The sequence below is a fragment of the Chionomys nivalis genome, chromosome 3 (assembly GCF_950005125.1).
Source record: "Chionomys nivalis chromosome 3, mChiNiv1.1, whole genome shotgun sequence".
NCBI classification, from domain to species: Eukaryota; Metazoa; Chordata; class Mammalia; order Rodentia; family Cricetidae; genus Chionomys; species Chionomys nivalis.
This window is the reverse complement of record NC_080088.1, coordinates 111426158-111437281: the sequence shown is the minus strand read 5'-3', so window position 1 is coordinate 111437281 and position 11124 is coordinate 111426158. Positions and strand designations below refer to the sequence as shown.

Sequence of the window (11124 nt, the reverse complement as noted above, 5' to 3'; positions counted from 1 at the left end):
CTGAGTTCAGTTTCCAGCACCCACATCAGGAGGGTCATGAAGGATTCTAACTGAAGATCTAGGGGATCTGACATCAGCCTCTTACCTTTAGAGGCAACCACATGACGTGTGTACATACACACACACACACACACAGCCACACGTTAGAATGAGTTCTTGTGGGCGGTGGCGCGTGCCTTTAAGGCGGATCTTTGTGAGTTTGAGGCCGGCCTGGTCTACAAGAGCTAGTTCCAGGACAGGCTCCAAAACCACAGAGAAACCCTGTCTCAAAAAAAAAAAAAAAAAAAAAAAAAAAAAGGAAAGAGTGAGTTCTTAGGGCTACTTAAACATGGATCGCACGGACCTGGAAGGTTCAGGACTGCTGCCACAAGTAGAATACGTCCCCCAGATTCACACTTTGGAAACTGGATCTCTGACGAGACAGGATGTGGAGACCTCTTCGGAGCACTCTTCCTTCACAAACGAGATTTTTCAAGTGCCTACCAGAAGGCTTGACCGAGGGGATCACATCTTCATGGACCTTCCTTCCTGTTCTCAACATCGTCTTGGAGGAAGTCGGCAGCCCTCACCAGACCCAGAATCTGCTGGAATGGTGATCGTGGACTTCCCCGCCACCAGAAATTTGAGAGATTTCTATTTGCAAATGCCCAGTTTTGGGCACTCTGCTCCAGTAACACCGTCAGAGGAAGACAGATGCTTTGTTCACTGTTGTAAAGGCTACGAGTGATGATGCCTCCTCGAGGTAGGGAAGAGCGAGTGGATGTCTGGGACACCGTTCATGTCACTCACCTGGGTCACCTTGCATTCATCTGTGTCTCTACTCACTGGCACACCCTGGTGCTACCTCTTCAGTGGGAGCTGGTGACAGGATCCTTCACCCTTACATGCACGAGTGGGCTTCCAGGACTCCATGAAGCCTGCACAGTGATGAACCCCAAGGAATGGCTTTTCCACAGCCTCACATTCTCAGTGGCATTTTTTGAACAGGAACCTTCTCTTGAGTCTGAAGAGCCTCTATGTCTTACTTTTAGATAGAATCTCACTATGCAGCCTAGCCTAGCCTTGAACTTGGTATCCTCCTGCCTCAGCCTCCCGAGTATGGGGAGTAGAGGCATGTGCACCATGCCTGACAGCAGCCCATTTCTGTAGTTTGGTATAGGACTTTTTTGAAAGTGAAGTTCGAAGCCAGGAAAACAATGTCTCATGCGATGTGCTCACCTGTCCAACCTCCCAGAATGCTACCCTTACCTCCATACTCAGACCTGCAGAGCAGTTTACAGGGGACCCAGGAATACGCATTCTGCCCTGCTTCCAAGAACTATGCGTACAGTTGGTCTACAAATCACGCTGATTAGTGACACCTTAGGCCATGCCTACATCAGGGGAATCTGCCAGCTGCGTGAACTGTGACTTGGGCATCTGACTCACTGTCCGCCTAAGGGAAGGAATACCAACATAAGCAGAAACATCACAAAAGGACAGTTACTGACAGAAGAACCCCAGGAGGCCCAGGCTTTGCACCATTTTGCTGTCTGTTTATTTCAAGTTTACAGAGAAGCTTAATCACCTGTGGGCAAACAACTTATCTTTTCTCTTCAGATCATGTACTTGTAAGTGATAAATACACAGTATTTAACTCTGTACACCCGATAAAAGGAAAATGCATAGTAGAGAGGGTCCGGGGCAATCAAACAGAAGCAGAGGCCATCAGTCACCTAACGGAAAAGTTCAAAGTCCCACGACACTCAGCTTACAAAGCTGGAGAAGAAGGGACCAGCAATCTTCCCTAGCACCTTGGGAGCAATGGAGGCTCTGGCTCTGCACTGGCAATGAGCCCTCGAGAAGATGGGCGAGGGCGCGGGCCTAACCTGGTGTCAACTGGTACAGATGTTCTCATTCTAGGAAGGTTCAGGGACAAGAGCTCTGTCCCTGGAAAGGCCAGACCAGTAGGGAGCTGGCCTCTGTAGCCCTAAGTGATGAGGGGCTCTGTAAGGTGTCTGGGGGCCACTGGTATGTATCAGGGAGGCAGAAAAGACAGAGAAAAGGGTGGGGGGAGAGACTTGTGCTTCCTTCAAGGCGTAGGTGCGGGCCAGGGTTGCCTATATATTAATCATGGATGAACCAGCACAGAAGGAACTGCCCACACAAAAGTTGCCGAGGCAGCCTGACAATGCTTTTGAAAACAATGTTTGTGCTCTAATGCTCGGTCACGGCCAGACCTCTCTCTTACACTTTCCATGGCAGGCAGCGAGGCAGGATGGGAGCGAGGGGTGCTCCTTTCCACAGCTTTCTTTGGTGTTTCATTGTTTAAGAAAAAAGTTACCCAATGTGGACTTCTCAACCCCAGTGCTGCCTGAAGGCTGGCAACCCACTTCCGACATCTCAGATGGAAAGTTCCCTGGTGGGGAGGAAGGGCACTGCCCAGCAGGGCTGTGTAAACACAAGAAGAGTTCTGCAGAGCTCCACACAATGCCTGTCCTCCCAGGCGGGCCACTAGGCTGAGCCAGAGTCCAGGCAGACAGGCTGGGACTGAGCCTCAGGGCCTGTTAGCTTTAACTACCACAAGGTGCTTATTGCAAACTAGCCGAACCCCATCTGTGGCCAGAAGGGTTAAAGCTACTGGGTTAGTTCTCCTTAAATTTAAAAGAGGGAAACTGAGAGGAAGTCCTTGGTCACAGAGACAGTGCAAGCAGGTGAGAGGGTCAGCCACACACGCACACACATACGCATTGGAGTCTTTGCTCCAATTCTAATTGCTTATGTGACAGCAAGAAAGGCCTGGCAAAACCACAGCCAAGAGCTTAAGAAACCCTCTGACGTCAGCCACGCCTGGGCTCACTCCGGCCTCTGCAGGGAGACCTGCACGGAGGCTCCCAGGCAGAGACTCCCAGAAAGCGATCTTCTGAGCCCGGTTACTGACGAGACAATCATTACCAGATCATTCCAAAAGATGAAAAGCAGAGTCTGGAAGGCCCCTTAAACTTCATGTCTTCCTCTGCAGCCCTGGGTACTTGCCCAAACCTCTATCAAACTTCCATATTGACTGGAAGTCAAAAAGGTCCAAGTTTACTCTCTAGGCCTCCGGCTACCAAAGGAAAAAAAGAAGGTCCTTTGCCCTGAGGAACGTTCTGGGTTTTGATGCTTTTCTGTACAATGGCACCCTGATGTCACTGTGTGGGTCACACTAAAGCTCTGATCCTAAGGACAGTCATTTGTGCCTAAGCTGAGTGACAGCACTGTCCACAGGAAAGTGTTGTTTCCTTGACTGTATCAACCAGACAGTATTTAAGAGGGAAGAAACCTTACAGTCTCTAGAACACACAGGTAACAAACAAGCAAAGCGTTAATATACAGGCACAGGTTTCGTTGGCGCTCAGTCCCCATCACACAATGGCATGGCGGAAGGTGACAGACCCTGGAAGCTCCAATATGTACCTTGTGGATGTCTCCAGAATCCAGGCTAGTTAGAGACGTGGGAACATCTGCCGAGTCTAAGCCATGTAACGTACACGAAAGCGCAGGCTTTCACCGAGGTCTTTGCCAGTTTACAGAGAAAATGAGCTGATGACCTCAGAAACCCGCCGTGAGCAGCTAACGTGAAGCCTTTGCCACCACAGCTGCCGAGTGCTCTTTCAGGGTCGCAGAGTCCCCTCGAGCACTTCAAATGCAAGCCCTTTTAGCTTTCCTGACTAGAATTTTACCCATTAAAAAAAAAAAAACAAACTTAAAAAGTCTTCATTACAAATAAATTACACTGAAGTTCCCCGCAGCTCCTGAGGGCTAGCCCTGTTCTTCCATAGTCCCGGAAGGGTCACGCTGAGCCTTCCACTCCCTCAAGCGCCGCCCCAGCCAGCAGGAGTCCCCCACCTGACTCTCCACGCAGCTCAAACCCCACACACATTCACTTGGTACATCCGACATGGTTCTGAATTAACAATGAAGCGTTTTTGTTTTGGCATAAAATGTTTTAAAAAGCAAATGTCCCCAAATGCATGTTGGTCTGGGTTTGCAACTCCTCACCCGCCGGTCCGGCCAGCCAGCAGCCAAAGTCGACGTCATGGAGTCATGTCCTTTTTTTTTTCTTTGTCCCCTTAGACAACAAAGGAAAAAAAAAAAAGAAAAACCACATACACACACAAACACACACGCACACACACACACACCCCCCAAAAATCCCCAAACAAACAAACAAACAACCCGGATAACCAGAGATGACAGTCAAGGCTCTACACACGTGCTTGGTTTCCGTAGGACATGCTGCTATGGAAACACAGGGTGCAGCAGACCCGTGCAGGGCCACACAGCCAGGCATGCGAGGTCGGGTGATCCAGGCAGTTACTCCAGCTCCATCGCCGCCTCCTCAGGCTGCAGCGGAGGCATGCGTGGTGGGGAGCCGGGGACCGGAGCTCCCCAACTTTCCACGCAGGGACCACCTTTCACAAGAGTACTTCCTCGTCCCCCACAGGGGCTGGCTCGGGGCCCCGTAGGCTGTCTTCGCTGCCTTGTTTCCTGCTCGCCGAACACAAAATCAGCATTAAGACTTGGAGAAATGATGGCGGAGCCCTGGCCAGTCTCCCACCTTTGCAGGTCTCTGCCCTTGGGGGGTCACATCCGCTCTTTTAGATGTGCTCCCCATTTCTACTGGCTCACTTAAATATCTCAAAGCCAACTTTACCTCCCCTGTAAATGGAGGAGCAAGATTTATCCCAAAGAGCAAAGAACTATAAAACTGGTACCAAACTACTTATGAACACCCCATTCATGGCAGGGTCCTACAGCGGGGCGTGCTCCCTGACATCTCATCTTTACACTCTAGGCTAGAAATGCCTGTAGGGCAGACACTCTGACCCTTTTTCTCAGTCACTCCACAGTGAGCTGCTGGGGCAGTGCCAGGGCCTATATGAACTGGTCTGTCACATGGAGCCTTTAGGAAAAGCCTACAACACCCAGTCCATCCTCACCACCCACTCCCTTCTCAGAAGAACCCCTCACAGCCCACTAGACCTGCCTGGAGGCCAGCAGGGGCGGAGTTTCAGCAGATGGAAGGGGGTTCTGAAGAGGGGACCCGGCCCCAGGCTTCTTTCTAGCAGAGCCCCCTTGTAGGAAAAGTCCCTGGCCTTGCCACTCAGGGCTGGTCCAACTCTCAACAACGATCTCTGTGCTCTACCCAAACAGAGGCCTCTGTTCCTGCATAGGGAAGGTAAACTGTGGTGTCCCTGTGTCCCTAAGAAAGAAACACTTATGTCTGAGAATTATATTATCTGCCCTTTTATTTTTATATTCCAGAGGTGAGGGTCCTGGGAAGGATGCCTGCCCTCAAAGCTGCCAACTGCTGCAGGCCAGGTCTCGCTGCAGCCAGACCTCGGCTCAGGATCTTCCACAAGTAAGTTCTACAAATGCCCAGCCCTGGCAGGTAGCCCAGGGTGATGCTGTGTCTGCTGACTGGGGAATGAAGGAGCAATACAGCACTGAGCAGTCTTAGTCTGCTGGTACCACGCCATTCTGATCTCAACAGAAAACGAACTAACAAAAAAAGAAACATAGAACAAACTGCTCAGAGTCGGGAGGCAGCCTTGGTTTTGGCCTTACCAAAGAAAAAAAGACAAGGCCCATGAAAGGCTCCATTTTTCATAACACAAGGGTGAGGCTACAGGTCATCTGGGAACATGGTGGGGACAAGGCAGCCACCTGTTCTAATGCTGATCTGGACACACCTCCCTGGCTCTCATCTCAAAAACACTATTCCCAAACAGCAGGTGTTCTACATCACACGAGCCCCTGGCTCCTAGGATACAGGTGGCCAATGAACATCCTCCTATAAACCAACACCCAATGAGGAGAAAACAGTTCTTGCATACAACGTTCACAGCACGCTCATTCATTTGTGACAGCCAAGAGAGAAACACCTTCCACCAATGGACCAAACATTACTATCCATATAAATACTACTCGGTTGTGAAAAGGAAGGGAGTACTGACACTTGCTGCACTGTGGATGGCCTTGGAAACATGCTGCTGACAGAAAGAAGGCAGACATGAAAGCCACATACTGTATTATTATCCCACTTACAAAACCCTCCAGCATGGACAAATCTGTAGAAAACTGAACGTGCATCAGTGGACACTGGAAACCGAGAGGTGTGGGTGGAGATAGTTCAGAGGAGGAAGGTTCCTTCTTGGGCTGGAACCGTCCTGATGGCTACATAAGCGACTGTATTGCAGTTTACAATGATGAGCTATGGGGTGTTAATTATCTTATAGTAAAATTGAGCTTTTCATTTGTTTGCAGTGCTGGGGATGATGGGACGCACGGCGTTGTGCATGCTAGGTGAGTACTCTACTGAAGAGCTCCAGCCCCACCTTTGATAAAGCTATTGCGTGTGTATGTGCGTGTTCACGAATGGATGGAAGCCAGAGGTCAACTTCAGGCATTTCCTCAGGTACCATCCACTTTGCTTTTGGAGCTAGGCTGACTAAACCATCAGCTCTAGGGATCTGCCTGTCTCCACCTTCCCAGAAAACTCATGCCACCTCACCTGGATTTTACATGGGTTCTGGGGGATTGAACTCAATCTTCATGCTTGTGTGGAAAACACTCTAACTTAACGATCTCCCTGTCTCCAATAAAGTTACTTTTAACAAGAGAAGTGGCTGACAGGGGCATCCAATAGAGTCAGGCAGCCTCATCAGGGTCAGTGTCCTGAAGGAGGCACTTGGAATAGAGTTACCAAACGGGTACACCCAGCAAAAATGTTCATCTGCCCTGGAAGTTGCAGGTTAATGCTGCCTGACAGATATGCAGGCAGGTAGGAGAAAGCTCTGATCCAGCTAAGGTCACAGACAGATGGATTTAGTTCTAGGATTTAACCCACCAGAGCTGCAGAGAGAGCCCTAGTGAAGAGCAGAGTGCAGCAGGCCTGCTGTGTGCACACTTAGAGCACAGCCCCGGGCCACAGTAGACCTTCAATGCCATCGATGTGCACAGCTATGCAGCTATCCAGTTGGGCCTGAAGACCTGGGTAAGTTTACAGGCATTCCAGGTGGAGCGCCATGCACCGCAGCCCAGCCCACATGCATGGCACGCCATGGGACCCAAGCCCCTAGATGCCCCTTATTGTAAGCCTAGAGGCCCTGGGTGAACCAGGCACAGCAGCTCAGGCTGAAGGCACATCTGCCTGGTGGAGATGCCCACGTGCTCTGCAGATGCCCGCCCCCAGGCCCCAGCGAAGGGGAGGCGATGGCACAGGCAGGCAGACAGGCATTACCTTGGGCTCAGACAAGGGCTCCCATTCCCTGGTTGGTTTTTTGCTGGAATTGCCGGAGGAAGGGAAAAGGGAAGTGAGACGGGACCCTGGGGATGCCCCCACACCCCAGAGTCAGTAGACCTCAGCATCTGACACACAGAACCTATACCAGGGTAGTCTGTGTGAGCAGGTGATGGACACATGTTCACACAGAAAGTCCCAGAGTGAGACCACGTGACTCGTCAATCATAATACTCATGTTTCCGGGGTCACAGACTGCTGCAACCCAGAATGCCCCAGTGAAAGAGCAAGTTCTCGGAGGGGGCGGAAGCTTCAGGTATGTACACTGCCAACAGGTGGACGCTGGCTGAGCTAAGAAGGCTGTAGGAGCAAAGCCAGGGCCTACTGACGTCCCCAGTGTGTCTCTCCTGGGATGGCCCAGACCTAGCTTCTAGTCTCCCTCCCCAGGACTGGAAGGAAAGTGGGGGTCACTCACGTGAGCAGGTTTCCAGGTGCTGACAAGGAACGTTCCTCCCGCCGGCTGCCCTCAAATGGGTTCCCGAAAGAGCGTTTCCGAATCATGGTCTTCACTAGGATCTGAGGAGGGAAAAGGAAGGGGGGCGGTGATGGCTGGGCCACAGGAGGTTCCATGCACCCTCTTCTCTTTGGCCCCTGCCAGCTCCCAGGGCTCATGACTCTTGCAGGCCCTTCCTACATAGGAGCCACCAGCCAGAGCCACCCTGAGCCTAGGGGCAGCTAACTTACTGGAGCCCACTCCCTGGCTGCCCTAAGGTCCAGGCTCAGACAGTGGCTTGTTGTGATCCAGTTCCAGCCTACCCAGGCCCAAGACCCTGTGTTCCCTAAGGGCTGGCTACGTGTCCCTTAGCCATCGCTGAAAGTCACATGAGGTCATCCTACTCCATCTCACAAGAAACAAGCTACTTTATATCACAATTTTCAGGGAAGAGATGATGTGTTTTCAAAATTGAGAGTGAATTCACACAAGATAAACTCACCATTTTTAGAGTCCAGAGCTACCAAAGCTATGGATGCTCAAGCCTCTTATAGAAAGGAGTTCAGTATTTGTAAGTAATGTCTGCATATTCTCCAGTGTACTTTAAACTACCTTGAGCTAATTTAGAACACAAAACATAATATAAACACTTTTTTGATCGTTAGAACTAATCACTTAGAGCATGACAAGAAGTCAGGTTTACGTGTCTGGTGTCTTTTTTCATATATTTTTGATTGGCAGTTAGCTGAATTTATAGATGTGGAAACCAACTGCATACATTGAGTGGTTTTTAGTATATTCACATCACCTTAATCCAGTTTCAATCGTCATTCCCCGAATCCTTCCCCACACAGCCCTTAGCAACTACAAATCTTCTTGTCTGTGTGTGTGTATATATACACACACATACACACACACACATATATATACACATACATACACACCTATTCTGAGCATTTCCTATATACAGAACCAACTGTTACTAGCCTTTTGTGTCTAATTGTTTTTAAATTAAATTTCTTATTTTATGTATATGAATGATTTCCTGTATGTATGTATGTGCACTGTCTACATGCCTGAAGGTGAGAAGTTATGGATATAAACTGCACATGTGTGCTGGCCCTCTGCTAGAGCAGGGAGTATTCCTAGCCATCTCTCCAGACCCTAAAAGAGTTTCTTTTTTTGTTGTTTTGTTTTGTTTTTCGAGATAGGGTTTCTCTGTGTAACAGCCCTAGCTGTCCTGGAACTAGATCTTATAAACCAGGCTGGCCTTGAGCTCACAAAGATCCGCCTGTTTCTGCCTCTAGAGTGCTGGGATTAAAGGCAAGCGCCACCACAGCCAGGTTTGTTTGGTTTTTAAATATTTCCTATGTGTAGAGACCAGAAGAAGGTGGTGGATCCCCTGGAACAAGAGTTATTGACAGTTGTGAGCCGCTATGTGGGTGTAGATGGCTGAGCCATCTTTGCAGCCCCTAAGATTTTCAGACTTTTTATTTGTCATGTGTGTAGATGTGGGGTGCGCAGGTGTGGTGTGTAGATGTAGGGTGCGCATGTGTGGTGTGTGTAGATGTAGGGTGCGCAGGTGTGGTGTGTAGGTGTAGGTGCGCAGGTGTGGTGTGTAGGTGCGCAGGTGTGGTGTGTAGATGTAGGTGCGCAGGTGTGGTGTGTAGATGTAGGGTGCGCAGGTGTGGTGTGTCGATGTAGGGTGCGCAGGTGTGGTGTGTCGATGTAGGGTGTGCAGGTGTGGTGTGTAGATGTAGGTGCACATGTGTGGTGTGTAGATGTAGGTGCGCATGTGTGGTGTGTAGATGTGGGGTGCGCAGGTGTGGTGTGTAGATGTAGGTGCGCGTGTGTGGTGTGTGTAGATGTAGGTGCGCGTGTGTGGTGTGTAGATGTAGGGTACACGTGTGGTGTGTAGATGTAGGTGCGCAGGTGTGGTGTGTAGGTGTAGGGTGCGCAGGTGTGGTGTGTAGATGTAGGGTACACGTGTGGTGTGTAGATGTAGGTGTGCAGGTGTGGTGTGTAGGTGTAGGGTGCGCAGGTGTGGTGTGTAGATGTAGGGTACACGTGTGGTGTGTAGATGTAGGGTACACGTGTGGTGTGTAGGTGTAGGGTGCGCAGGTGTGGTGTGTAGATGTAGGTGCGCAGGTGTGGTGTGTAGGTGTAGGTGCGCAGGTGTGGTGTGTAGATGTAGGTGCTCAGGTGTGGTGTGTAGGTGTAGGGTGCGCAGGTGTGGTGTGTAGATGTAGGTGCGCAGGTGTGGTGTGTAGGTGTAGGTGCGCAGGTGTGGTGTGTACATGTGGGGTGCGCAGGTGTGGTGTGTAGACGTAGGTGCACAGGTGTGGAGGTCGAGGGCAATCCCTGCTGTTGGGCCTCGCCTTCCACCTTGTGTGTGTGTGTGGGGGGGTCTCTCTAGCTGTTCACGGCTGTGTGTGCCGGGCTAGCTGGCAAGGGAGCTTCCAGAAGATTCTCCTGTCTGCCTCACGTCTTCTTGTCAGGATGTTCTGAGATTAGTCTGACATTTTACATGGGTTCTGGGGATCTGCACTCGGGTTGCTGGGCTTGCCTCTAACTCCAGCTCCGAGGGATCTGATGCCCTCTTCTGGCCTCCATGTCTGCATGAATGTGCATCCATATTCAGTCACCCATGCACACACAATTACACAGAATTTAAAAAAATCTTCAAAGGTAAGGGGAAAATAAAAAGGTAGAAATATTCAAATGTCCGTCAGTTAGAAAATGTAAACCCTGCAGCACATCAGTGTTGCTGAATACTCAGGAATGGAGCCTTGGACGCCTGACACTAGTAAAGGAAGCCAGACACAAAGGCCACACAGTGCAGGGTTCCAGACACCAAATGTCCAGCACAGACCAACAGAGGCAAAAAGCAGACCATCTTCGGGGGAGGGGGAACGACACGAGGAAGCAGGGGTTTCTTCTGATGTGATGAGAACTTCTCTCAGCAGGGTGCTGACGATTGTACAGTACTGTCAATGCCCCAAATGCCGATGACGGGCTCACTCTGGAATGGTTAAAGGCAAGGAAAGCCAATGGAGAATAGAAGTCACAACCAGAGAGGCTTACAGTGACTGACAGGCCCCTTCCTCTGGGCTTTGGTAGGTGTTGTGCCTTGGCTGCGCTTTCTGTCAGCCTCCCCTTCTGCACCCTGCACTGGCCTCTGATCGCATGAGAAGGTTGCTCTCTGGGTCCATCTTTCTCAGAAGGTTGGAGCCCTGAGAACTGGTACCAGCTCATCTTTGTCATCTCAAGACTGGCATGTGACAGGCACTCAGTAATGACAGGGACAGACTGCATTATCTCCCAACACGGACACTTCCCAGCACCTGCTACCTCTCTTCCTGTGCTG

The 11124-nt window shown here is 50.4% G+C and overlaps 1 protein-coding gene across 2 annotated transcripts in view; it reads right to left on the bottom strand.

The window, feature by feature from the left end:
• Positions 1 to 1521: 1521 nt before the first annotated feature.
• Positions 1522 to 11124, bottom strand: part of Camkk2 (calcium/calmodulin dependent protein kinase kinase 2) — a 50962-nt gene continuing 41359 nt past the window's right edge. The window contains exons 15-17 of one of the 2 annotated variants that reach the window (XM_057763693.1): positions 7740 to 7840; positions 7265 to 7307; positions 1522 to 4509 (exon numbers count right to left, since the gene is read on the bottom strand). In XM_057763693.1, the coding sequence (XP_057619676.1) occupies positions 4336 to 4509; positions 7265 to 7307; positions 7740 to 7840 (318 nt within the window). In that variant the 3' untranslated portion in view covers positions 1522 to 4335. The remainder of the gene's footprint in view (positions 4510 to 7264; positions 7308 to 7739; positions 7841 to 11124) is intronic. The other variant, XM_057763694.1, reaches the window with a different exon arrangement.